The 27,938-nt window shown below is 44.2% G+C and overlaps 2 protein-coding genes and 1 pseudogene across 15 annotated transcripts in view; 2 read left to right on the plus strand and 1 right to left on the minus strand.

Moving 5' to 3' along the window:
- Positions 1 to 407: 407 nt before the first annotated feature.
- Positions 408 to 27,825, plus strand: CNN3 (calponin 3). The gene is made up of 7 exons (XM_060626298.3): positions 408 to 517; positions 21,800 to 21,921; positions 22,120 to 22,186; positions 22,906 to 23,043; positions 23,419 to 23,535; positions 25,246 to 25,392; positions 26,715 to 27,825. Exons 1-7 carry the CDS (start codon positions 461 to 463, stop codon positions 27,054 to 27,056), a joined length of 990 nt encoding a protein of 329 aa, XP_060482281.1. The 5' UTR covers positions 408 to 460; the 3' UTR covers positions 27,057 to 27,825.
- On the plus strand, positions 9,458 to 18,256 carry LOC132673578 (small ribosomal subunit protein eS7 pseudogene; annotated as a pseudogene).
- The window catches only part of SLC44A3 (solute carrier family 44 member 3), a 331,946-nt gene continuing 321,850 nt past the window's right edge, over positions 17,843 to 27,938 (minus strand). For 11 of the 14 annotated variants that reach the window (XM_060626294.3, XM_078451636.2, XM_078451630.2 and 8 more), the window contains one exon: positions 25,399 to 26,442. The gene's annotated coding sequence lies outside the window, so the exon portion shown is untranslated. Of the gene's footprint in view, positions 17,951 to 21,904; positions 22,004 to 25,398; positions 26,443 to 27,938 lie in introns of those variants that run through there. The other 3 variants (XM_078451631.2, XM_078451632.2, XM_078451634.2) reach the window with 3 other exon arrangements.

Below are 27,938 nucleotides of genomic sequence, written 5' to 3' on the forward strand. Positions count from 1 at the left end.
GCCGCCCAGCCCCGGCCAGGCAGGGAGGAGGGGCCGCCTCGTCGCGGATCTCCGTGGCGTGAGGACGAGGACGAGGGCGGGGGCCCGAGACCCGCGCGGGAGACGCGCAGCGCCCCTAGCCCTTCGGTTGGCCGACCCGCCCCCTCGTCGGAGAGGCGGGAGGAGGCGGCTCTCCATTGGTCCGGCCCGTCGGCCAATCCCCGAAGGCCCGGGGCAGGAGGCGGGGGCAGTTCGTGGGGGACTCGGGAGCGGAGCGGGAGGCTCTGCGGGACCCAGTCGGACCAAGCCGCTGAGGCACCGCCCGCGCTCCGCCGCCGCGTCTGGGCGTCTCCTGCGCCGCCCAGGGGAGCGAGCTCCGAGCATCTCGCGCTGCGGCCACTCCTCGGGGCCAGGAGCGGGGAAGACGAGTACTAGAAACCCCCAGACCCGAGCGCAGCCTCTTCCCGCCTCCCGAACCACCATGACCCACTTCAACAAGGGCCCTTCCTACGGGCTCTCTGCCGAGGTCAAGAACAAGGTACGCCCGGGCTCTGGTGGGGCGGCCACGCCCAGGGCGAGGGGTGGGAGGCTAGATGCCGCCCGAGGGTCCCTGGGACTGCGGCGGCGCTGGGCCGCTCTTCTCCTTTGCGCGCGGTGGTTGTCCGGCTACGCGGGGAGGCGACGTCGGGGCGGCGCGAGAGTGGCCGCGCGTCTCGGTCCTGGCCCCGGGCTCGAAGCGCCGGTCTCCCAGGCGCGCTCTCCTGGCTTTGTTCAGCGCCGCGGGCCAGGACTGGCGGCGGGCGGTGGGTTCCCGGGCTCCTGGAATCCCGCAGCGCCGGCCTGCAGCTACCGGAGCCGGTCCGTGGCTGCAGGACGCGCCCCTCCGGGAAGGGGGCGCTCCTGCCTGGTCATTCGCCCTTAGGTGGGGCCCATCGGCGCGGCTGGGGACCCGGCAAGCAGCCCCCGCCGTCCGCCCGGGCCTGGGCTGCTGCCGGACCGTGCGTCTTCCCTCACCCCAACCCCCCGGCCGAATTCAGCCACAAGCCGAGTCAGGCGGTTACGTGGCCAAACTGGGCCCCCCATTGTTCCTTGCCTCTTCCCGGGGAGGGGGGCCGTTGAGAGGTCCACCGACCCCAGGGACCCCCGGACGCTTCACAGTTTCCGAATTGCGGTGTCTTGAGGCAAATTAACTGCTGCTGCTGCGGAAAACGGAGACAAAGCCTGAGTGCGCCGCTTTGGAAGCGAAATCTGCTGTAGAGTTGAGATTTTTTGTAAAACCGAAGTTTGTAGTACATTAGACTTCAACGGTATCAAGGATATTTTCGTGGGTTGCTTTTGTTTAGGGTATGTTTGCCGAGGCGGGTTGTAGTGTGGAGTGATTTGCGTTTGGAAACTCTCAGCTTTGCCACTGCCTAGCATTAGGAATGCATTGGGCTTATCTTTGGGACTTTTGGTCTGGGAAAGAGATGAGAGGCGTCCCCCCTCCCCAAATCCTCTCCTTCCTTCCTCCCTCCCTCCCTGCATTCCAAGCCCATGACATCAGGGGTTTCTGGGGGGAGAGAGCAGCCAATCGGCGCGGAACTGCGCACAGAACGCTCATTGTCTCCTTTCTGCTGTTCTGGCCAAAGCGCCACAAAGGAGGGCTGCTGTGGTTTAATTCCCATTAACCTCCCGGGAGCCGAAGCATGTCAGGATTGCCACCGCACCGTCCGACCGCTGGTAGAATACGCTGGCATTGTCAAAGCTGCAGCATCCCAGTGTTGAGGGTGCACGCGGTGTGGAGTGAATTATATGGAGGCAATGAAGCGCACCGTTGTCAAACCCCAAGGGAGAGTTATAGCTCTTCTCCCCCCCGTTACAGCCTGCGCATCCTGATTCAGTTAATAAATTCTGAACAGTCTTTGAGGCAAAGAGTTGATTTTAACCTACGAATCCAACATTGGAACGTTTGGGTTCTTTACTTTGTCTAGTGCCTTGCCCTTATTCGAAAATAGTTTCCTGAACATTTTTTTTAGAGGACAGAGAAATGGTTTGTGCCTGATTGTTCGGTTCTTTCCAGGGTTTACAAATGGAGCTTTAGGAATCCTTTCAGAGGAATCCGCAAGTCCAAACTGTTGGATGTGATACCCTGGCCTGGCGTGTACACATTAATTTTAATTCGCCCTTGTGATTCTTGGCTGGGGACGGTTGAACGGTTGAGTCTCTACCTTTTGCATTGTAAATGAGGTCCTGATAACTTTGGCAGTCCTTCAAGTGACTTATTTTTCTTGGATGTTCATATCCGTATTAATTTCTTTTTGCTGACTAATGAAGCAGCTTCTGCCCTTTTCCTCCTTTTTATTGAGCAGACTGAAGGAATTGCACACACTGGCTAGATCACTGTAATTGTACATTTTTAAAAACAGTAAAACCTCAGTTTTCAGAGCCTTTGGAAAGTTATAGCTTCGAGTTTCTATAACTGCGGGTTTATTCCTTTAAGCACAAAAGGCATATTTTAACTACCCCATTCATTTATATGGGCCCTTCATACAGTACCCTTTCATAGGAAGTCTTTTGATCTTAACAGCACAGCAGCCCCTCGAGGTGGGAGGGATTGCTGGGGCTATCCAACATCATTTATAGGTCAGGATGCCAAAGCTCAGAAAGGGTGTGATTTGCTCAAGATCACAGAAGAGAGTTGGAATATTCTAAGAATGTAAACTCTCCAAGTGATATCTTAGTGAAGTAGTTAGGGATATTCTACTACCAGTCACTGTTGTCTGCCCACCCTCCCCACTTTTGCTGTCCACCTGTCACTTCTTGACATTGTAATTACTCATCCAGTGCTGTTTTCATCTGCTCTGGGCTTGGAAATCAAATATCCATGTTTGGTAAGGCTTTTGTATGAGATACTGCATTTCAGCTGTGGACACAGTGCCAACAGAGGAGTGGGTATATGGAACATGAACTTTGACACTGCTTGGTTTGGACACTCTTTGATTTCTTCCTCTGTTTTCTTTATGTATTGCATAACTGATATGTTGCTTAAATGTAAGGTGTGTTTTTCCCCCCTCTTAAAACTTCATTTAACAAAGTGGAAAAAATATAAACGTCCTCAGGAAGCAGTGTGGAACAGACCTTGGATTCAAGCAGACATGGGTTCTAGTCCTCCCTCTGTCACTCTGCCTTGTATGATGTTGGGCAAGTTCATGGGTATATCTCTGTCCCAGTTTCCTAATCAGTAAAATGGGGGAAATAATAGTTACCACCCCTAAACACTACGGTGAGATGTGTCTGCTTGTAGTACGTACTTGATGACTATGTTGTAGCTATTAGTTCTTAGTAATTGAAAATTAGTATCGATATTCTATTTCTTAGACTTGTCACTGACTCTGTAAGTATTCCATTTCTATTAAATAAGCCTTTGGTCTTTTTATATTCCAGCTGTGAAAGCAGTTCGTCAATGAATTGAGGAAATCTTTGATCTTAAGTACTTTTACTTAGTAAAAGTGCAGGGGAAAAATCTGTAAACTTAAGATATTTATTTGACAAGATGATAGATAATACATGGCAAAACATATCAGACTTACTTTTTTTTTTTTTTTTTTTAATGGCAAAAGTTTGAAAACAGCCTAAAAAAGTAGAATCTTTCAGCATGGACTGTGAACTGCATCTTTAAACAACAAAGGGTCAATAACTTGCAATCTGCAAAGATCTTAATAGAATAGTAGGGTCAGGGATAATACAGATAACACGGAAGCTGGTGTAGATAATTCTGTGGGATATGGAAACACTCATAAAGTAGTAAGGTCCTGAAAAGAAAGAAACAGAAAGAAAGAAATAGAAAGGAAGAAAGAACGGAGTAAGGTTGAGCCAGACCCCCCCACTGCATTTTGGGGACCAAAATGAAAAGGAAAACAGTTTTGTGCCTTTTAAGCTGTGAGAAAACATGACGGGTCCTCAAGGAAAGCACAGCATTTCCTGACGCTTGGCTCTGAACAAGATGTTGGAGCCAGTAGACCTCCTTGTAAAGTTGAGGATGCAGGGAAGCATACCCTCCCTGGGCTCACGGCAAATGCTGTGGGGAGCTTATAGGTCCCAGGGAAGGTGGAGGAAATCAGTTGTGGAGGGAGTGGGTGGAGCTGAAATTACCTCCGTATCTTTGAGGGGTGTCGTCTCTCTGAAATATTAAGAAGAATGGGAACTGGAATGAACGTTCTCACAGTTTTCTCACCTGGAATGTATGGTTTGAGCAAAATAGCTTCTTGCGGAATCTTCTTGGTTGCAACAGTGGTAGCCCTCAACAGTTAAAAATCATGTTGGAAGACTTACTACTAAAATTGTAAATCACTGAAGAGTAAGTTAAACAATCATATAGTAACAAATAGGACCAAATGTCCCGCGAGGCCTGGCAGCCAGCCTGCCTTTGAACAAGCAGTTGCTCTAAGAGTGTTCCTGATCACATTAACCCCAGGTGATTGTGGACTCCAGCCGCAGATTGCACCCTAAGGTGGTCTGCCTGGTACAGCACCGGAATCATGGTAAAAATGTAGCTGGGTCTAGCTTTAGTTTGTTGTTGTTGTTCCACAACCAACGTGGGGATTGAACTCACAACCCTGAGATCAAGAGTCGCATGCTCTATTGACTGAGCCAGCCAGGCGTCCCCAGACATAGGCTTTTAATTCAAAGCTTTTCTTTACGGTCTCTTTCTACCAGCCATAGGGGTTCCAGTCTTATTCATTGATGAGCTACGTCAAGATCTGTATTTCAGAATACAACTTGGGATATAGTTGATGCTTAATAAGTATTTGTTGATTTAATGAATCTATCCATCAGGAGTAGATTTTACCATCTTTAAAAATTGGAAGTTAACCCTATTATTCTTCGCAATAGAATTCTGTAGTGCAATGTGATAATTTGGAAGGACAAGGTGATTTTCACAGATTGCTTTTCTTCAGTTTGTTTTATTAATGTTACACTGGAAAACTTATTAGCAAGATAATTCCTGTGCTTTTGCTGAGGCTCTTTCTTAGACTCCCAGATTAGGGAGGAACGGTAGAAGGCCCCTCTGTAAGGCTCTGTGGGATACCTGCATCTCCCAAAGACCACCTGCAAAGTGGTCACTCAGCGGATCTGGCCTCCTGGGTGGGAGATGCCATTGTGGTTTACCTGCCCTCTTTTTTTCTCCCCCTCTCTTAACCAAAACAGTTTAAGAAAATACATTTGCTAAATTGAGAAGGGGTACCATGCTTTCTTCTCTAAAATGCTGAGACATATTTACTCTGGAATTTTAATGAAGATCATTATCAAGTTCACTGTGCTGTGACTCACAGCTTTTTACACTCTTTCCTTTGTGGAAATTGTACTATTTGTCTGTCTCTATCCACTCCTTTAGATTTCAGAAATAAGCTTGATGGGGTGCCTGGCTGGCTCAGTTGGTGGTAGAACATGTGACTCTTGACTGATCTCAGGGTTGTGAGTTGGAGCCCCATGTTGGGTGTAGAGTTTACGTTTAAAAAAAAAAAAAAAAAAAAAAAGCTTGATGAGGAAGATGTCGCAAGTACTGCCATCAACCAGAGGTGCATCCTTCCCCCTGTACCGTTTCCCTTCCAGGTTCGGATCGTGGGGGTTAGTGAGTATTTTCACCTAAAAGTGTTTTATGAACCGATCATTATTATCTGTGACATTAAAAAAAGAAGAAAATGAAGCACAATTGGATGGCTTTGGTTTTTGTAGCCAATTATACCATTACACCCAGCAGAATGAGAAAATGCTTAACTTACTCTCTCAGTATGACTAGGTGGTGGGAGAGGGCTTGTCCTTAGAGTTTTTGGGCAAGTTTCATTTTATTCTAGGCATTAGCCTCCTACAGCATATATTCTGTGTGTGTTGGTTCTTCCTAACCCTAAATTCCTGGCCATACTGGGCTGTTAGCTGTTATTCACACATCCTTGTGCTCAGGTTTTTGTTAAGGATTTCTTGAGCCCAGAGTAGATCCTGGTTGTGGGGCCTGAAGCATATGCAGTGTGGGAGGGCGGAACATGTCAATCATTCCCAGAAATACAAAAATACCTGGCAGACTTCATAAAAACATACGACCGTGGGAATCCTTGTGAACTTGAAGATACCTGGTTCTTGTCAGTGAGAAAGTAGATTCTCGTGCCTAAGACCGTGGACTATGGAGACTGCGTTTGAATCTTGTTTCTGCCCCTGAATCTGCGACTCTGGGCAAGTAACCTGTGTTTCATCTGCAAAATAAGGATATGGAAATACCTGCCTTCATAGGGTTGTTGGGAGAAGTAAAATAGACAGCCCTTGTAAAGTGTTTAGAATCATGCCTGGAACTACAAGCACACATCATGTAAGTGTTAGCCATTGTTCCACGTTGCTGGCTGGTTCTCTGCTGGTTACGTTCAGTCCTGTGTTCTACTGAGCTTCTCTTGTTTTCTAGATATTGAGATTATCTCCAAGACTTGGACATTCATTCAGGAATCTGTTTGTATCTGAATGAGGCTTCTGGCAGATAGGGGACCACAATGCCAAACAATACCTCTGGATTTCACTTCTGTGTCTAGAATATGATCTGCCCCTAGAGTCCTTATCCAAGACTCCTTCCCCTGGTAGCCTGTGCTCCCTCTGTGAAATGCTGGGGTTCGAAGCCTGTTCTCATTGTGTCCACATTGCCCCCAGAGCCAGGTGCTTCTTGGAGAGCTTGAGGCTTTGCTTTCTGGCCATGTTATTATTTGGCTTTTTCTTCTTAAGAGATAGATTTCTGTTAAACAAGATAAGATGCCTCTTTCATTTCTTGCTTTCAGATAGGGCTCATATTCCTCCATAGTGCACTGATGAACATATTTACCTCTTTGTGTTTATTCATTTATTTTTAAGATTTTATTTATTTATTTATTTATTTTTTGATTTATTTTTGAGACAGAGAGAGACAGAGCATGAACAGGGGAGGGTCAGAGAGAGAGGGAGACACAGAATCTGAAACAGGCTCCAGGCTCCGAGCTGTCAGCACGGAGCCCGACGCGGGGCTCGAACTCACGGACTGTGAGATCATGACCTGAGCCGAAGTTGGATGCTTAACCCACTGAGCCACCCAGGCGCCCCAAGATTTTATTTTTTAAGTAATCTCTCCACCCAGCGTGGGCTTCAACTCACAACCTGGAGATTAAGAGTCACATGCTCCACCGCCTGAGCCTGCCCCTACCCCTTTGTGTTTAAATCTTGGTTGCACTGGAGGCCTTCTGTGTCAAATGGTCTTAGGAAGGCTTCGCATAGACCTGTGTGAAGGAAGTCCATGGGCCCAGAAGATGTAGTATTAGTTTTCCCCCATAAGGAAGGGAGGGAACTTCTTTAGCATCTTCCTTCTGCCAACAGGAAGCTTCAGGGTATGAGTGCCATCAGTGGCCTGTAGTGGGCAGGCCAGGGGATTGGAGGCAGGAGTGCAGGGAAAAGAGATCTTTGGGCGTGGAAGGACTCTTTCGGGTGAGACGTAACCTAAGCATTTATGGCCATTTTCCTCTCCTCGCTGACACGTTTCCAGGGGATCCTGGCTGTGGAGTGGCTAGACAGGGCTGGCCAGGACTTCGTTGTTTCTCTCCCCTTCCCAAGTGTTTGGACATTGATCTTTCTTCATTATCCCCCGCCTCTCAGCCTGCTTCGTGCTACACAAGGCTCCACAAATGGGAGAGAGAGTGTGTGCTTCATGATCGCAGTTTTCCCTCCCTCCTTTTGTTTCACATGGGAGGAAATTGGAGAGAAAATAATCAATACCATGTGTAGTAAGTCTCTCATAATTCAAACATGTGATTCTACTTTGAATGCAAAAATAGCAACAGCAATCATAGTTCTGATCGAGTACAGAAATCATACTTAGGTTAAACGTCATATTGTGAGCTTGTCAGGGTCCTTGGCCTTCGCAGCTAAGCCGGAACTCTGGGGCCATTCTCGAGAGTTCACGAGAGTTCACGTATGGCTGCATCCCTCCCCCTGAATGGGCCCATTCTCTGCTCTGAAGACTGGGAGGCATTTGTCTCTGCTTTTTCCTTACCTTTCTTGAGAGACCTGTATGTTGTAGAAATCCCTCAGCCCCACCTCATCTCGGCCACACATACACACAGGCATGTGCTTTGCCAGCCAGGCTTTCGTTTTGAATTTTCTTCCCCTCTGGGCTTGATTTTTAAATTTTCTTCTTTTCCTCTTTTCCATGACTGCTCTGTTGACACCCTTTCCTGCATTCCGTCTTACAGCACCTTCTCAAACATGCCTGTTGTAGGAGGTTCCTTTTTATAGGGGCCCGTGGAGGAGTTAAAGTGTTTCTGGTCTGAGACATCTCTGCCAAATATCTTCTTATGAACTTTTGAACCACGCTGGCAACGCCCTTTGAGACTGCTGATTCCCCATGGGCTGGTTTGAATCAACATTTTCTCGAACTCTGTAGCATGTTCATGGTGCATCAGTCTGATGCGGTGATGGTGGTAGAGGTTGCTTCTGGATGCCCTCTCCTCCTCTGGGAGTGGAAAGGACTTCATGTGAAGCCGCAGAGGCCCAGCCTGCTGCCTAACCCTCCTCTGGCTGGCTGGCAGCACAGCCCTCTGCCAAAGGCTCAGTGTGCAGCATAGACACTTCCTGTCGGGCTGGTTCAGGGGGGTGGGGGTGGGAGAACATTAGTGGAGGAAAAGACGTAGGCTTTGGGGCCAGACCTGAGCCCATGACTTTTGGACAAGTGATCTCTGTATGGACACAGTGCATCTACCTTGGGGCGCCATCTTCCTTGCCTATGAGAACCTCTTCTCTTTTTCTGTTCTGATTTTGTGACTGAAATATTTGTTGTGAAGAGTGCAGATAGTGAAGTAGTGAAAGTATCCTGTATCCCTTACCCCCCACCCAACCACTGGTGCAACTTTGAATATCATTCGACCATTTTAGAACTGAATTGTAGTCTTTTGTAGAGATTCTGGTTATTTATTCATTACCTCCCTTCTGGTGGATATTTCCTTAAAAAGTACTTGTGTAGAAAAGCGCATAACTGTTGACCTAATACATAAAAGTGTTATAGGTAGTACCAGATGACTCTCTAAAAAAAATTAGTTTATCCTTCCCACCAAAGGTAGGAAAGAGAAGGTGGTTCTCCTCTTGGTGGTAAACCAAAACGATATCAGAGCAGGCTTGTCAAAATTCAAGTCACTTGTTTTAGTTCATTATTACAAAGTCACGGGTCACTGACATCTGTTGACGCCTACTGTCTCAGTCACCCCACCACTCAGGTGTGAGTTGGCAGCAGAGTGAGGTGGGGGCCTCTCTTTTACAAATTATTTGATGATACGTAGTTTTTAAAATAGAAAGTCTAGGCAGCATCAAGATGATTTCTTATCCAAATGGCTATCAAATAGTGTCAAGTGATTGTTCCGGATGATGTTCTGAGTTTGAAGGAGGAAATCTTGATGGTATCTCTACAGGAGTGGCCAGCAAAGCACACATAGAAGGGTAAGGTTTGACATTTATTGACTTCTTCATGATTAACGTGAATTAAATCCTTGATTCTTCCCAACAACTCTCCGATGTTAAGTGCTATTAATGATCTCTGGTCTACAGGTGAGGAGGTCCCAGCACAGTAGAGCTGGGATTTCAACCAGAGCATTTAGTTGCCAGAGCCCATGCTGTTAACTTTTAATCAGAAGCCAGAACTCAAGGAGAACTTGCATCTTTCAAGGTGAAGAGGAGAAGGCAGACCGGAGAGGGAAGCTCTAGGATGAAGTTCTTTAACAAGCGGCCACAGGGAGGGGGATTGGAGGGGCTTTCCGGAGTGCTGCAGAAACAGGCCACTGGAGTTGGCTACTGAGGGGTCACTGGTGACCTTCTGAGAGATGGTCTTCCATAGAGGAAATTTCCAGAGATGTTAGGAAGAAGTACTAAGTGAGGAAATGGAGAGGTTTGTCATGAAATGAAAGAGAAAACAGGACGGTGTTTGTAGCCGGCAGCAGGTTTAATCAAAGATTGGGACACCTGGGTGGCTTAGTCAGTAGAGCAGGAGACTGATCTCGAGGTTGTTAGTTTGAGCCCCTCATTGGATGGAGATAATACTTAACAAAAAAAAAAAAAGTGATGAGTGCTTGTCGTGATGAGCATAGCATAACGTATAGAGAAATAGGATCACTGTGCTGTATACCTGAAACTACATAACACTGTGTGTCAACTGCATTCAAAAAAGGGGGGAAAAGGCACTTTTTCAGACAACATAGGGGGTGGTGTGTGCCCACTGATGGACCAAATAAGGGGAAGGCCTTGGTGTGCACTTTGAGTGGGACCAAAGCAATAGAAGGAAGAAGGTTCACTGTGAAAAGCTGGGAAGGAGCAAGAAAGAGGACCGGGAAACAACTGAGGTGGGTGAGACCTTTCCTCCTCCTTACCACCGTTGTGTTCCCCTCCTCATGCGAAATCAGGGTGTTCCTTTGCTCCTGGCCTTGTTTTCCTGGAGCCACTGGGGTCTGATGGTGCAGGCAGCAGCAGTGGGAGGGGACCGGCCAGGCTGACGCCTGCCTGTGGAATATACTGTTGATTCAGCTGCCGCTCTCTGCTGAGTCCTGCTGAGGCCCCTTTGCAGCCTGTGTACTGCTCTCTGTCCTCATTCCCTGGGCCCTTCATCTGGAAGGGATGCAAAGTTGGGTTTATTTTGTTTTTGTGCCTGGATGTCTATAGCAAGCCTTTATTACATAGTCTCCAAGAGGCTTTTTTTTTTTTTTTTCTCCAAGATACTTTTGCACAGCACGCTGATGGGGGATCCAGAGCTTCCAGAGGAACTTATTTTCCCTTGTTCCCTGCTCTCAGATAGCATTAGGTTGGGTAAAATGTGCAGTTGGCTTTATTGTTGAGATGTGGAGGGCGCCGTGTGACCTCATCACAGGGTCTCCTTGGGCTTCAGGACTGGAAAAGGGAGCCATGTGGAAACGTATTTTTTTAAGGAACTCTGTCAGTCTTGTAACTTTTTCCTTCTTTGTTGCAGTGTATAAGAAGCCTGAGCCATAGTTTGCATCTGTCCCGTCTTTGGTGGCAGTTGTGTAGGACTTGGTGTCATGAAGGTGTTTGAACCTTATTTTTGACTTCATCTTTTTTCACACTCCCCATTAAAGCAAATCAAACCAAAAACCTTTTTACTTAGTGTCTCAACAAGTTGGGTATCCTATATCTTCATATGCTATTTCATGATGTAGGTCATACAATTTTTTAAAAAGAGGAAATGTGAAATCCCATCCTGCTTTTTTAATGGAAATTTCATATCTAATTTTCACTGCGAAGAAAAAGGCCCTGGTATCTTGCACAGTTAATATATCCTTAAGACTCCTGTGAAACCTCACTAGCAGCATCTAGCCTGTGTCTAAAATGAGGTATTTCAACTCTGTTCTTCACCGGTTGTGTAAGGCCAGGCCTCTCAAAGGGACAGACTCCGCTGTGGTTAGAAAAGGCATTCAAGATCTGAGACCTAGAACTGGGCCCCCAGCAGGAGCTCCTGATGTACTGAGGGCTGACCAGAAGGCTGGGGTCTTGCTCCTCCTTGGCCTTCTTTCTGCCCATGGCCCAACAGTAGCTCAGAGTAAGGGGGCAGTGTGTGTTTGACTCACTTTTGGGGTGGACAGCTGGGAGCACTTCGATGAATGTGGTCAGCGATCTGGGAGCAGGGAGCATTTCCCAGGTTGGTAGAGATGAGTTCTGTGTAAATACAATGTACACTCAGGGCTTTGGAGGTGGATTTCATGCCTCCTCAGGTCACAAGGCCCGTCCTACTAAGCAGACTTGCTGTATAGTCGATGAGGAGTGAGTAAACGTTCTAAAGCTATGGAAGGAAGACTTCCTGCCTTGATGCCCCTTGTAATGAGAGAAACCAAGGACAACGTTTCAGTGCCGACCCTGTGGCTGACTCACAAGTTATTCAGGAGGCACCTAGGTGCCTACTGAGGACACCAGTACCTGAAGAGGTAGATGGCAGTAAAAATGGCAGATGGCTGCAAGTCTGATGAGCGATGAGTGAGGCGGACCCTCAAATATCCTAGAGGTGAGGTGAAGGAAGCAGAGTGTTCAAGAGCATCTCTGTTTTCATCTCTTTTACCTGAGGGGCTTCTGTGACAGTCCCCTTTCAGCAGGATTTCTACAGCAACATCAAATTCAAGACCCAGCCAGCCTCCTTCCGAAGCAAGAGAATGTTCTCCAGCAGGTTTTCTTGGGGGTCTCCTTCCCCCTGTGCTTCGCTCGCTGGCACTCACGTGCTCTCCATCCTTACATGCTGATTGTATGTCTCCTTAGAATTGCCACACACTTGTCTTGGGTCTGCCTGCAGTGTGGCATTCAGAACAGATTGACTTCCTCTTCTATAGGACTTTCATCTAATTATTCAGATGGTACCAGCCTGTTTCTTCTCCTGCCCCCAAAGTCCCTTCTAGGTTATATATAGCCATTCCTGGCGAACAGTCTCTCATTATAGGCTGTGTATGATTTTTCTGATCTTGTCCCCATTCAGTTTGCCCCTTCTAGAAACTGTTGCCCATTTGTCAGTGTCCCCTTCTAGGCTGCAGCACTCAGAATTCATCACGGTAATGCCACAGATATGGTTTAACCTACCAAAGTCCAGTGGGATTATTAACTAACTCCTTTGTTTGACTACAAAGCACTGAGTCATTCTGTTTTGATCACTGTAATAAGGTAGTTGAGGCACCAATCCTTGCTTGAGGATTCCAATCCTTGCTTGGCAAGTTGGTTTTCCCTCTTTATAAAGTAAGGGCGATGATAATTGCATAAGGTTTTCTAGTTTACATGCTCCTCTCACACCTGTTTTATTTAAGTAACCCTTTCCTTGGCTACCTCATAGAGCTGTTGTTATCAAGCAAATAACACAGGCAATAGTATTTTATAAAGAATTGTATACCTGTGCACACCGAGAGAGTGTTAGCTTTTTTAAGACAGAGTTGTTTAGCTTATTGAGTATGCATGACGAGTTAGTTCTAGAACTTTGGTGCAGGATTTTACATATACCTGGAATAATTTATTAAGCTAGGATGTTCTGAATCTGAACTGTGTTTCTTTTGAGCTATTCCTAATTTAATTTTCTATCCGTTTGATAAGTATGTCCAATAGTTTCCAGATTGCCAATTGTTAATTTGTTACCAAGACAGAAGAGAACAGATCTAAATCTAAGCCTCAAGGTACATATCACTGGAAGCCCCTCCTTCCTTGACGTAGATCAGCACAGCGGGCATGGTTGTTGCTTCTGACCAGGCCCTACTTCTAGAGTTACTAAACTGGACCTAAGGAGTGCCATGGACATAGGGACTTTTATGAGAAAGTAAAACAAATATGTCCCTAGTGGTCCATCTAAGATTACTAGATTGGTAGATCAAGGAGATGTGGCGCCTGTAAAAACCAGCAGTATTCAAATGCAGATGTCTTTCCGAAACAAGATAGATCTTTAAATCTGTGGCATTTCTCTAGTTGGGTACTACTACCAATGGATGAAAAATCATTTGTTGAATACCTACTTTGCGCTAGGCATGGGCTCTAGGGGTACAAGATGACTAAAGCCTGTCTTGTCCCCAAGGAGAGTACAGGCATGTTAGATGTGTCTTGCATAGGTATGGTGGCTCCTGGTAATGGATGACTTTCTCTACCCACCTCTGCCCAGGTACCTGCACACTCTCTCTCCAGGAGTCCACTCTAGCATGACAGCCAGGCTCTTCAGCCTATAGTAGAGAGGTCCTTGCCTTTTGGGTGGGGGTCAGGAAGCAGCGGGCCCTCATGCAGGTTCCTGTTCTTTTGTTTGCCAGGGCATCTCACATCAGTGAGCTGTTTAATCCATGCATCTTTGCTCATCGTTCTTTCTGAGTCTGGATTCTTCTGGGAATCCAGCCTCTGTGCTCACTCCCACCTTGTTTAGATTGAAATTTCAAAGTCCAACTTTTAACTATGTATATTCTAAATTGTATATTCTAAACTGAAGGTCTTTTTCTAGTTAGAGAAGGCAAAGTTGACATTCTGTTTTTTCTGCATTTTCTTAGTTATGCGGTTTGCTTTATGCATTGGACTAACTCCTCTTAGGACATTTTAAAAACTTTGTCAGTTTCATAGTATTGGTACATTGAGCCATAATATCTTTGCATTTATCTGACTATACGTATTCGGAGAGAAAAAATTGTGCTGGTGCCGTATGCTGACATGTTGATCTGAAGGTCCAGCTGTACCTCTGAGAAAAGGGCCCAACTTTACAATGCATTTAGGCTCTTCCTGGGCCAGCGCTCTCACCAAGGAGAAGGCCATGTTCAGTTTGAGCATGAAGATCATGAGGCCCAATGACAAGAAGCTGGACAACTTCATGTCCGGCATATACCAGGCTCTCCTCAAGCTGGGGATGAACTCGGACCTCAAAGCCCAGCTAAAGGAGCTGAATATAACAGCAGCCAAGGAAATTGGAGTTGGTGGTGGTCCAAAAGCTATTATCATCTTTATTCGCGTTCCTCAACTGAAATCTTTCCAGAAAATCCAAGTCCGGCTCGTCTGTGAATTGGAGAGAAAGTTCAGTGGGAAGCATATTGTCTTTATTGCTCAGAGGAGAATTCTGTCTCGGCCAACTCAAAAAAGCCATACAGAAAATAAGCAAAAGTGTCCCAGGAGCTGCACTTTGACAGGCGTGCACAACGTGATCCTGGAGGACTTGGTTTTCCCAAGCAAAATTGTGGGCAAGAGAATCCACGTGAAACTGGATGGCAGCCAGGTTATAAAGGTTCATTTGGCTAAAGCACAGCAGAACAATGGGGAGCACAGGGTTGAAACTTTCTCTGGCATCTATTGGAAGCTCACTGGCAAGGATGTTCACTTTGAGTTCCCAGAGTTTCTGTCGTAAACAAATATGATTTAAAAAAATGCTGTTAGGTGTCCCTCTTGTTTACCTGAGGCAGATCTGGTTTTCCATAGCCCTGGAATATACTCATTTGCCATCAGATCTTTAGCACAGTTCAGACCGTGGAAGGAGTCTCAGATTCTATAGTGACCTTGAGGAAGGCATGCAATCTACCTTGACCTTCTTATCCCAAACGTAAAAGTGATTTTTTTCTCTAGAATTCCCACCTCTATCACCCTTAAGATATAAATCTGTTTTAGGGCGCCTGGATGGCTCGGTCAGTTGAGCAGCCAACTTCAGCTCAGGTCATGGTCTCGCAGTTTGTGAGTTCAAGCCCTGCACCAGGCTCTGTGCTGACAGCTCAGAGCCTGGAGCCAGTTTCGGATTTTGTGTCTCCCTCTCTCTCTGCCCCTCCCCTACTTATGCTCTGTCTCTCTCAAAAATAAACATTAAAAAAATTTTTTTTAAAGATATAAATCTGTTTTTCAAAAAGTAGTTACTTTATCCTTTTCATCAATAATCTGAAAAAGAACGAGAATTGGGGATGCAAAGACATGCAGGAGTGGGCATGCTGATGAGTGGCAAAGGGCAGTATCCCAGATGAGTCCCAGTGGAACTTTTTGAATCATAGACAATAAAGCGAACAGTTTGTAGTGGGGTTCGGTTAATAGTTTGTAATTTCTGTGCTCAAGCCGATAAAAAGGGAGAGCATTAACTCTGATGTGTCAGGCATTGAGATGGGCCCTTCTTTACCTGTGGAGCAGGCTTCATTCTCACAATGGTCCTGGGAGGAAGATGACCTCCCTCACCAGGGTTAAGTCATTTACTTAGGTCGCACTAGAATTGGGAACACAGTTTTAGGAAGTTTTAAAAGTTTGATTTCAAGACATGTGATCTTTAGCTTGTTGTATCCACAATGTGAATACTTTAAAAATTTGCCAAGGGTGGGGAAGGTTAAGGTAGGTAAAAAAAATGTTAAAGCCTCTTCATTGTCTTCATGAGGTATCAAGAATGGCAGATGCTAGGGGTGCCTGTGGCTCATTGGATTAAGCATTAGACTGTTAGCTCAGCTCAGGTCTTGATCTCAGGATCATGAGCTCAAGCCCCGTGTTGGGGTCTGCACTGGGCATGAAGGATATCTAGATATCTAGATAGATAGATAGATAGATAGATAAAAAGAAAGAAATATATTTTTATATAGCAGGTGATAAAGAAGGGAAGAGGCATCATGGTATTTTAGGTGGAAATCTATTTGGTAGTCCCAGGGGGTTCTGTTCTTTATTTTAAGGTTTTATTTTTAAGTAACCTCTACACACGACATGGAGCTCGAAACCACAACTCCGAGATTAAGAGTCATATGCTTCAGGCATATGCCAGCCAGGCATCTTTTCTTTATTTTAAATATCCCCCTTTCTGAATACAATTTTTTTGGAAGGGTGTTAACACTGTATTTAATAGGTATTTGTCTCTTTCTACTAGAATGTAAGCTTTTCAGGCGGAGACTTTGCCTTTGAACCTAACTGGTATGTAGTAGCCACTTGAATAATGGATGGAAGGAAGGAGTAATGGAGAAGGACGTTGGAGGAAGAATCCATGATGCACAGGAACTCTTGAAACAGAGGGACGCTGCATTGAATTAGAGGGTTTGGGGTAATGCTGGGTTACCTTGGTGGTGTGAGACACGGAGCCTAGTGATCTGGAATTGCCCGCCTCCAGGTTTTACCAAGCACTGTGAGAAGAATATATTGTGAGGAGTGCATGGGAAAGACACATCTTCATTCTTTCGAAGATTCTAGAACATCCCTGGGTGTAAGCGGGGCCATCCGACAGTTCTTGTTATATATATAATCACTGCCCCTCACACGGGTGCACCCCCAGCTTTTTACTAAACTGCACTTTGGCTGAATGCTCCCTGCTTACACTGAGAAGCACCATAAAACAGTGCATAAAACAGTGCAGTTTGGGGTCACTTGTTGAGATGGTTTTGAAGCTCTGTTTCCCTTGTTGCTCCGAATCCCCTTTTAGGGATTTTGTCGGGGAACTTCTCAGACCTCCTTGGCTGGGAGGGCTTGGCTATTGGCAATGAGCAGGCTTTCGTCTGATCTAGTGTCTCCCTTTACTGTTGAGGCGTCGGCCCTTGGGGCTTGTGCTTGTGAAGGGAGATGTAGTGTTATTTTATACTTGATTTGCCCGAATGTATGTGTGCACGTGGCAGAAGTGGCAGACAGGCAGGTGCTCACCTCTGGGAAGGGAGGAGGATTTGGCAGGGGGAGGGGAGGGAGGTGAAGAGAAACCTGTGCATTTTTACTGTCTCCATGCTCCTCAACTTTTTTCCATCACTGCTTCCCCAAAGAAAGTTTTTAGATGTTTTTCCTAATTACCTCTTGACTCCCACCAGATTTAGTACAAAGGGATAGAGTTTGTTGGGGAGGGTCACAGATTACCGTAAGGTCTACGGTTGTTTTCACTCCCACCACAAGAACCCACTGTCGTCCCTTTGCGGGGCCGTGTTACCCCATTGAAAATGCACACTCTGCATGCTTCTGTACTGTTTATTTATTATTATTCTTTTTTTAAACAAGTGTTATTTTAGAGATCCAGAAGAAAGGTCATACAGCTAGAAAGGATTGAGCTGCCCTTAAACCAGAGGGTGACTCCACACTGGTTGCTGTTAGCTCTGAGGAGCAAGCCCACGGAAGGGCAGAAGGCTGAAGCCACCTGGGCCTGAGCGGCAGCCCCAGCACAAGAGGAAGCGGGGGCGGGCAACCGAAGATACCAGGGGCGTGGCAGCAGGACTGGCAGAGCTCTGACTGGCCAGGAGGATGACTGGCAGGAGGTTTCTCTTCACCTCCAGCCCAGATGCCCCAGAGGCTTTTCTGTCTTCATTTTCTTCAACTTTGATTGTGTTTGGCAAGGGGGATGTTGGTGAGCTTTAGTTAGGATCCTGCAGCGGGGGTTCTCCAGTGATGGTACCAAAGTTGTCCGGACGTGCACCTCCCCGGGAGAGGGGTCAGGAGGCAGGGCTCTGGGAAACGCTGCTGTGCACTTGAGGGACCCAGGCAGAAGGTCTGTGAAAGTGGCTTGGGAAGATCAAATCAAATAAATCTTGTAGAAGAGTAAATAAAATGATGTTTATGAATAACTCAGGAGAGTGATTTTTTTTTTAATTTTTTTTTCAACGTTTTTTATTTATTTTTGGGACAGAGAGAGACAGAGCATAAACGGGGGAGGGGCAGAGAGAGAGGGAGACACAGAATCGGAAACAGGCTCCAGGCTCCGAGCCATCAGCCCAGAGCCCGACGCGGGGCTCGAACTCACGGACCGCGAGATCGTGACCTGACTGAAGTCGGACGCTTAACCGACTGCGCCACCCAGGCGCCCCAGGAGAGTGATTTTTTTAAATTATTATTTTATTTTTATTATTTCAGAGAGAGGGGAGAGGGGCAGAGAGAGAGAGAGAGAGAGAGAGAGAGAATATCAATCTCCAGCAGGCTCCACACTCAGCGTGAAGCCCAACACGAGGCTCAATCCCATGACCCTGGGATCATGACCTGAGCCAGAATCAAGAGTTAGGCGCTCAACCGAGTGAGCTCCCCAGGCCCCCCAGAAGAGTCATTTTTAAACAAATCAGAGTGACATTTCCATGATGTATTAATGAAGTGAGATTAAGTAATCTTTTAAGCTAGTTTTCTTGTCAGCATTTTCTGCCTGATGTTCGGAAATTAAAGCTTTTTTAGATAGAAATAGTGAATAAGTGTTATTGGCCAGACCTTACTTTTTATTTTTAATTGTTCTCAGTCCCTTGATTTTACAAGTTGTATATATAAAACAGTTAAAAAAATATCCTCTGTAATTAAAGAATATAACCATATTTGCTTGGGTTGTGTTCTGATACACTTTTAAAGGAAGCACTTCCGATTTCTGTGTCCTGTGGAACAGTGCTGCAGGCCGGGAGCTAAAAGAAAATTTGAAATAGATTTTTTTTTTTCCTGGATGATTTCATAGGAATTTTTTTTTTTTTTTTCTTTTTAAACTCACAAGTACATATTCTGAAATTTTGACTTCTATTTAGCTGGGCTGTCTGCAGAAAGCTCACTTATTTAAAAAAGTGGTATTTGAGTAGAAAAATCCTTGCTGCTCCTTTACTTAAAGTAAAATCCTAGGCCAGGAGCAACAGTTACAGGATGGGGACGCATTCCTACTTTTCATCTTTAGATTAGCACTTGGGGTCTTGAGCTTTGCCTGGATGTGCTTATGAATTTTTTTCGTGCATGCGCTATTACATTAAGTCTGGAGACGGAGTCGGCCGTCCAGAGCTCCAGCTTGCAACTAGTCAGTGGTGGAGTCAGGGTTTGAACCCTGACTAATTCCAGCTAATTCCAGTCCTTGATTTTTCTCTCCTCACTCCCTTGATGAGAACAGTCCACAGGGAAGATGAATTTCTCTCTGGCTTTTCTGCTAGGATATTTCAAGTTAAATCTGTAATCACTTTGTGGTTTGGGGCATGGCATTGAATCTGTCAGACACATTTGCATAAAGGAAACATAAATATGCTTTTATGGGTTTTTTTGTTGTTGAATAAAAATTTGACTCATTGGGGCTCATCCCCCCCTCCAAAACACCCCCAGCCCCTCCAGTGTTACTTACATTTTTACGTTTGGAAAAATTAAGAGAACGAATTTCCTTCTAATTTTTGCTGGTTGGCCAAACTGTGTAGACAGTTTAGAATGGAAAGAGACCTAGTGCGCTCATTGGATTCAGCCTTCTTTTTGTGTAGACAGGAAATGGATCAGAAGCTAGATGGATTGACTATGAACTAGGGCCCATAGCAAGATGCGTGGAGCCAGCTCAGAGCCCTGACCGCACCCCTCCCACCCTAGCCTACCATGTTTGTCTTTAGATTCATTGAAATGCAACTCCTCGTTGAGTGTTTTGCTTTTGAAAAAAAATTCAACTGGGAGATTGTTTTCCACAGCTAACACTTATGGAGTGCTGGTTTTTCCTTTTCTTCTTTGTTGGTCCCTTTCCAGCCATACCACACACACCCCACCCCGCCCACATTTCTAGCTTTTTTTCCTAGTCACCTAGAACCAAAATCTAGTGTGAAAATCTTAAATTTTTTTCTATCAAATTATTTATTGCATTTTCTAAAGGTGCCATTTATCTAAATAGATATGTCCCCTATGTTGGGGGAGATACATTCATTATGTAAGAATACGTATCTGAGGTGTAATAGGAGTAATGCCTCCTTCCTGCTCACCAGAGGTGAATGTGTCCCGTTGGCAACACCTTCCATCATCACTGCCTCCTTCTTTCCTGTTCCCACGTCCAGTAACCCACACTGGCAGGAAATCCAAATAAATGTGGCGTTTTTTTGGGGGGGGGATGGAAGTACCAGAGGGCAGGCAGTGAACACACATTGTGTACTAGCTTTATATTGTGCCTGACCTGTCTTTTATAAACTAACCTCCAGGCCAAAATTTGATCCAGGACACCTTGCACAGCATTAGTTATTTTAACATGAAAATGTAAACTCATTGAATTTGCATTTAGAATTCTGGCTAAGTAAATCTACAGCTCAAATAAATCCTCCATTAGCCTATGGGAGGTATAGAGCCACTTCTCTAACTTGGGAGGAAAATGCAGATCAAGGACTGCTTCTCTCTAAATGATACAGTAATGAGTGGAATCCAATGATTCTGCCCTCCGCAGTGAAGACGGTGAATCAGAAACCCTGCCCGGCCGCTTGATGGTGAGGGTTCGGGAGAGGGTTCCCTGTGGAACTAGAACTTGAGGGCCCTCTCCACAACAAAAATGTCCTCAGACTATTTATTTCAGTAATGAAACCTAATCATGTTTTATGGAAGCAAATGTTTCTGTGTTCATTTCCGTTTCCATAGATGCTGCAACAGTCAGTTACAAGCTCATCATCTCTCCATCCCCCTGGGCATGATCTGCGTGTTGCTGGCATTTCACCTGTGTGAGAAGAAAAATGACACATAATCTCTTCTTTCCAGCTGTGTTCTTCTTAATTGGTTGACCGACCTCTCTAATATTCCTAGGACAAGGAATAGCTTGAGAACTGGTTTTTAATAATATTTTGTGTAAATTTTATTTTTTTTTAAATTGAGGTTTCTGGTCTTATTATGAAGAGATCTTTGAAAATCTGTGTGTAGTAGGTTTTAGCGTGTATAATAGTATAGGATCTATGTTTGTAAATTGCCTTTATCATAGAATTCTGTTAAGTAAGGAATTTTTCTTTTAGTTGTATTAAATGTTTGGAAGTCAGGTAGTGTGCTAGGTACACTAAGGGTCTAGAAGTGACTGCTGTGAGTTTATAGGCTATAGACTACATAAACAGAGCTTCTTAGTGTAAGTTGTACTTACAGTACAACGGTCAGTACCAAGGAGTGCGTGCATGTGTGTGCACATGCACACGGTGTGCATTTGGCTGAATAGAGGCGTAGAAACACCAGAACCCTGCGAGCAGCAAAACTATTGGCCGAGATGCGTTGGCAGGTTAAGACACTGTGTAAAATAGGTGCATGTGTCAGAATCCTGCCATTCTCTTTTTTGGGAATGTGGTGTTTAATGACTTAATCTTTGAAATTTAATATGACGACTGCCATACTGTAATATGCTATAAACTCTTGTCACTTCCTGTGTGTCATGAGTGGAAATCTGTCTTGTTTTGATCCATAGTTTCTCCTTCTCAATCCCAGCTTCTCTCCCTGTACTGTTCAAATTTTCTCCAAGAACTGCCTTAACCAAAGTTTTTTATTAGTTACTGAAGCTATAATAGTTGGTTAGGTTTGCCAGTGAATTCCAATGAGTGTAATTTACTGCATGTCACGGTTGTGGTCTTAATGGATAAGAAAAGTAGAGCAAGCTGAAGTCAGCAGTTTTTGATGCTTTAATGAAAATTCTTCCAAAGTTGGTTAACTTGTATTTCAGATCGCTTCCAAGTATGATCATCAGGCAGAAGAAGATCTCCGAAACTGGATAGAAGAGGTGACAGGCATGAGCATTGGCACCAACTTTCAGCTGGGCTTAAAAGATGGCATAATCCTCTGCGAGTAAGTTTTGGCCATTTCTGTTCTTCTGGTCCTTTCCACAAGGCTTCTGTGCTGTCCTCCTTCCCAATCCAGGATGTCAAGCCTTAACATTTCAGAAATGTTTTTAATGCTTTCTTACTGATGTTAAAGGAGCCAACTTTACATTCCAGTCCTTGTTTTTGTATGAACAATAAATGTCACCTGTACTTTACTTTTCAGACTCATAAACAAGCTACAGCCGGGCTCAGTGAAGAAGGTTAACGAGTCCTCGTTAAACTGGCCTCAGGTAAACAGCTGAACCTGCAACCTCTGGTTATTCTTTATGCAGCAAAGATTTGATTAAAGTAGACATTTTAGCAGAAATTAATGCACATGGCTATATTTTATTTTTTACTCTGCTTCCATAATTACTTAGAATTAGTTCTGTGATTAGATCCTTAGCTTAGAAGTTGTATTTAGTCTGTCAACTCTTGGAGAGGATTTGACACAGCTTATACAGAGAAATACAATCTAGACCATAATGATAAACGAGGGAAAAAGCAAGGAATTTAACAACTAATGGTTGATTGTAGAACACCATATTAGGCAGTCTTAGTTCACAAATGGGTGTGGTTACATAAAATTGGATATTTTGACTATATATTTCGAGATAATAAATTATTAAGATGAGTAATCCTGTACCTTTTGACAGAATTTTAGCCCTGGATAGCTCAGACAGAATCACAGAATTCTTAAAACTATCTACGGAAGATCTTGCCTTCAAAGAACTGAAAAAAAAATGACTACGTAAAAATAAAAAGACCATTATGTGACCTACTGTAAAATACTCTTTATTTACTCTTTCCGTTTCCAGACAGAGCTGTGCTTGGTATGTATCTGGTCAAGACTCCTTGCCAAGTAACTTTCTGCCTGGCATCTTACAGTAGTCACGAAGGCTTATAATGTTTAGATGATGTGAATGTCAGTGTTGAGCTCCCAAAGTTATATGGCTCTTTTCCTTTATAGTTGGAGAATATTGGCAACTTTATTAAGGCTATTCAAGCTTATGGCATGAAGCCACATGACATATTTGAAGCGAACGATCTTTTTGAGAATGGAAACATGACCCAGGTTCAGACTACACTGGTGGCTCTGGCAGGTCTGGTACGTATATGTCTTTAATGGCTGCTTTTAAAAGCCCCACCATGTTGGTGATGAATTATGTCTTTTCTTTCCCATGGGAGTTCTGGCTAGGCGCGGAGCAGCCTCTGTCTCCTCCATAATTATTAGCTTTATGGAAAGGCTGCTGACATCAGCTGCCTCATATAAGAGAGCTTAATCAGAACACTTAACATTTCAGAGCCACAGGTATTACTGACTGGCCTTAAATATGTTTTTCAACCCCTCAGTTTGAGTATTACCTAGTGAAGCCTTCATCTACGGACAGTATCGTTTCTTTGTTGTTCCTTCTGTGAAAAACTATTGGCAGAATCTCCACTTCAGCGTTCCTTTTTAGTTAGTGTGCAAATTTCTGTCTAGGCTAAAACAAAAGGATTCCATACAACCATTGACATCGGAGTTAAGTATGCAGAAAAACAAACAAGACGTTTTGATGAAGGAAAATTAAAAGCTGGCCAGAGTGTAATTGGTTTGCAGGTAAGCAACGTGTTACTGCTTGATTCGGTATTGTCAGTTCTCACCATGTAAAGTGTGTCTCTCATAAGTAAGGAATGGATGAGATCCATGCTAATGTAGGTTTTGGGGATGGATATGTGGTTTATATAATTTATGTCCATTTAAAGCCCCTGAGACGTTGATGATGGTTTCAGAAGAAACCTCAGGCATGCCATCAGACTTGACAATTGTTTCTCTAGGAAATGACTTTTCCTCCCTAATTACATTGTCTTTATTTTTTTAAGAAAACGTGTTTTATAAATTCCTAAATGATACTGACCAAATGAGGCAATTTTATAAAACCTCAATGCCGAAGTCATTTATTTGCACAATACAGCAGCCAAGCACTACTGGAAGTACTTAGTGCAGGTATTTTTTTCCCCTTCACATCGTTCCCCTGGAGAATGTCACGAAACCACCACTGAGAAGTGTGTCCTCGCGGCCACTGCATCATGTGAGGTGGATTTATTTTTGTACACTACAAAATCGTATCTGGTAAGAAATTGGAAACCTGAAATTCCAAACAGTAGTCAGTTGGTTAAATTATAACCGCACAGAAGGAACCAGAGTAAGGTAAAAATGATACACAAGAATTCAAAGATGAAGGAAAACAAATCAGGTTACAAAATACAATGGTCAGTGCGATCACGATTTTACTTTAAAGATGCACATGCCTATTTTTGAATGTATATTTATTTACATGCATGTGTATTGATAAATATATACATAGAGAAGATAAAGCCTAGAAGGACACACACACAAAGGTTTACAGCTAATATCTGGGTGGTAGGATTGTAATGATTTTTTTTCCCTCCCTTCCTTTTTAAGGAAAAAGACCCATCAGAAATGTGTCCCCAGCTAATAGAACTGGGTATATCAGTTGTCCTTAAAGCCATATTCTCAGTGGAGAAAAGAATTCTTGTTCCTCTGAATTTGGTTGAGTTCACATTCCTCACTCTTTCTCTCTGGTGACATGAGAGTTGGAGGAATAAAATGTGGTCCTTTTCCCATGAAGATGCTGGTGATCTCAATGAGACTTGAAAGAAGCCCTTGTTGAGCTGCCAGAGAAGACACCTGGCATTTGCTGTCACTTTTTATACAAACCCCTGGAGTAGAAAAGCATGCTGCCTAGTCAGAGTGCCTCTGTCCCTTTAAGTGGCTAATGCGGTACCTCTTAATTTGGTTATCTGTGCTGTACAGACAGTAGGGAGAAGAGGAGCAGGGGTAATTATTCATAATTCTGCCCTCTAAAACCTTGTTTGAAATTTTTCTTTTTAAAGTGAGCACCTTGGGGGGGCGCCTGGGTGGCTCAGTCGGTTAAGCGTCTGACTTCAGCTCAGGTCACGATCTCACGGTCCGTGAGTTCAAGCCCCGCGTCGGGCTCTGGGCTGATGGCTCAGAGCCTGGAGCCTGCTTCGGATTCTGTGTCTCCCTCTCTCTCTGACCCTCCCCCGTTCATGCTCCATCTCTCTCTGTGTCAAAAAAAATAAATTAAAAAAACGTTAAAAAAATTAAAATAATAAAGTGAGCACCTTGAAAGTTGTGAAAGCATGGAGATTTTGTATCTAGCTAGCTTCAGCACAAAAAGGGACTTGTCAATTGTGCCCCTCTGTCTTTTTAGTAGAACACAAAGTTTTGCTTGTCGTATATGGTGGTGACCTGTGGTAATCATTGCTAATTTTAACTTCAAAGATGGGAACCAACAAGTGTGCCAGCCAGGCAGGTATGACGGCCTATGGGACCAGGAGGCATCTTTATGATCCCAAAATGCAAACTGACAAACCTTTTGACCAGACCACAATTAGTCTGCAGATGGGCACCAACAAAGGAGCCAGCCAGGTAAGCAGTGCCTTTTTATACTTGGAGCAAAGAGTAGAGAAGGATCATTTAAATTAGCACTTAACTTACTCTTTTTTTAATGTTTAATTTTTAGAGAGGGAGCAAGAGGGGGGGACATAGGGCTCTGTGCTGACAGCAGGAAGCCTGATGTGGGGCTTGAAGTCAGGAACAGTGAGATCCTGACCCAAGCTGAAGTTGGATGCTTAACCGAGCCACCCAGGCATCCCACACTTAACTTACTAAGTTCAAAGGACGTATTTTTTGTATGGTATAAAGTATATTCCTTCAGGAAAGTTGGTTTTGCTGAGAAAGCAAAAGAATCAGAGGACTTTTCTGTAGGAACACAAGTATGGTGTGTTGGCAGTCAGAACAGCTGGTCTTTCCGTCTAACCAGAAGAAAAGAGATACGTTTATTATAGCAAGTTTATTTCTTGCTCCAGATCCAAGTAAATTGCTCCTTCTAATGCCTCTGAAACTTGGTAGGTAAAATGATCTGGTGTTCTAAGGAGGAGTTAGGTGGGGCTATAGCATGGTGAGAATGCCAGCATTCTAACACCATGCAAGATGGAAGTATTTCCTTGTTAAAAATAGATCAGCCCCTCATAGGGAGGTTCCCATAACCACTGGAGAGCAGGCAGGGCTCACATCCAACAGGAGTGGGGGATAGGGTTTGAAAAAGCTTTCTCCTTGTGACCTAAAGTTGAGATGTCCTGCCACATGTGGCATTGTCTCGTATAGGTGCCATTCAAGTTTGCTTTTTTACCAGTTAAACCTGGAACTGTCTGCTTGGCATAAATGGAGAAATGAGTTACTGTACTTGTGGCTGGCTCTTTGAGACTTCAGGCCTTAAGGACTGCCCGGCATAAGTTCTGCTGAATGTGTGATGAGCTTCTGAAATGGATGGCCTGGAGAGTGTATGTGGTCATAATAGGTACTCACATGTAACTCTCCAGGGTGCCCACATTACGCTGTGCTTTTTACATTGCTTATGTTGAGTCCTCTCCTAAATCCAAAGTAGGTGGTATTTTCTCCATTTTGCATATGAGAAACCTAAAACCAAAAGTATTAGCTTGTTTAGAGGCCACCTAGCAGTTTTATAGCAGAGCAAGGGTTTGAAGGAAGGGCTGACCTGGTTTGAAAGCCAGTGAGTATTGGTACTTGAGAAAGATTCAGCATCAGGACTATTTGGTAAGCTAGCTTTACCCCTGAAATGAAGTTATTATTACATTAGCGTTCACAATGTGAATTTCATAACTTAGAAAATGTTCAGCAGAATAGATTTTAGCTGCTGTTTTAACTTTTATACTATGTTCTAATACCAGGCGGGGATGTTAGCACCAGGTACCAGAAGAGACATCTACGATCAGAAGCTAACATTACAACCGGTGGACAACTCGACGATTTCTCTACAGATGGGAACCAACAAAGTTGCTTCCCAGAAAGGAATGAGTGTGTATGGGCTTGGGCGGCAAGTATATGATCCGAAATACTGTGCCGCTCCCACAGAACCTGTCATTCACAATGGAAGCCAAGGAACGGGAACAAATGGGTCTGAAATTAGTGATAGTGATTATCAGGCAGAATACCCAGATGAATATCATGGAGAGTACCAAGATGACTACCCCAGAGATTACCAATATGGCGACCAAGGCATTGATTATTAGATTTACACAGAGGAGCTCAGTATTTAGCCCGTTTTTATTCAGTGAGAACCAAGCTAGCCTTGAGTAATTTTTATCTTGTCTTCCTAAAACACTATTATGCTTATTGTACCTAAAAGAAATATTGCCTTACGTACATTCCCTTTTCCTTTTTCTGCCTCTTCCCTAAATAGTTCCCTTTTAGTGCTGTAACAGTTAAATCCTACAGCAGAAGCAATAACTCACATATGAAGTAAAAAGGAATACTGTGAAAGGGGAGTACTCTTGTACAGCCAATTCTCTTATTAAAGACCTATGCATTTTTACAATCTACTTAATAGACTGGGATTTTCAAACAATAGGAAGCTTTTTTTTTTTTTTTTTTTTTTACAGTTATCTGGTTTCTATGTGGAAGACTAAAGTCATGCTTAGAGCTAAATGTGGTCTTTGCCAACTAAATTTAAGATGCAGCATTTTAGAAATTTACATATCAATGTCTACAGTATTGTTTGCTAACTTTTAAATAAAGTCCTGATCCGTGTGCATTTGTGATTATATGTGTACTCATTCTCTTACCTAAACCGACAAGATCTTTTCAGAGTGGTGTTTCTAAAGGAGCGTGTACAAAATCGGCCTGCAGACAGTTAGGTCTGGGTGGTGTGTGTGCTCTTCCTGTTTGTGCCAATGTATCAATGTAGAGTTGCTGTTTCCTTCAACTGTATTTATTGCTGCATTTCTCAGCATAAACTTATCCCGTTGTATTTTTTATAAATAAATATTTTTTTTGAACATTCATATGAGCCACAGGCTGATTATTTTCTGGTTAACTACCAGATAGGTGAAGGCAGATTTTGTTTAAAAAGTCCTCTTTCTCAGGTCTTATAAGATACTTTATCATTTCTTTAT

Source organism: Panthera onca, chromosome C1, assembly GCF_046562875.1.
Source record: "Panthera onca isolate mPanOnc1 chromosome C1, mPanOnc1 haplotype 2, whole genome shotgun sequence".
In the NCBI taxonomy this organism is placed as follows: domain Eukaryota; kingdom Metazoa; phylum Chordata; class Mammalia; order Carnivora; family Felidae; genus Panthera; species Panthera onca.

Bases quoted from the DNA above. Each gene is read 5' to 3' on its own strand.
- CNN3 (XM_060626298.3), top strand. From the start codon at position 461: ATGACCCACTTCAACAAGGGCCCTTCCTACGGGCTCTCTGCCGAGGTC. The intron at 22,187-22,905 runs GTAAACAGCTGA...TTTCCTTTATAG, and splicing joins CCTCGTTAAACTGGCCTCAG to TTGGAGAATATTGGCAACTT. The intron at 23,044-23,418 runs GTACGTATATGT...ATTTCTGTCTAG, and splicing joins TGGTGGCTCTGGCAGGTCTG to GCTAAAACAAAAGGATTCCA.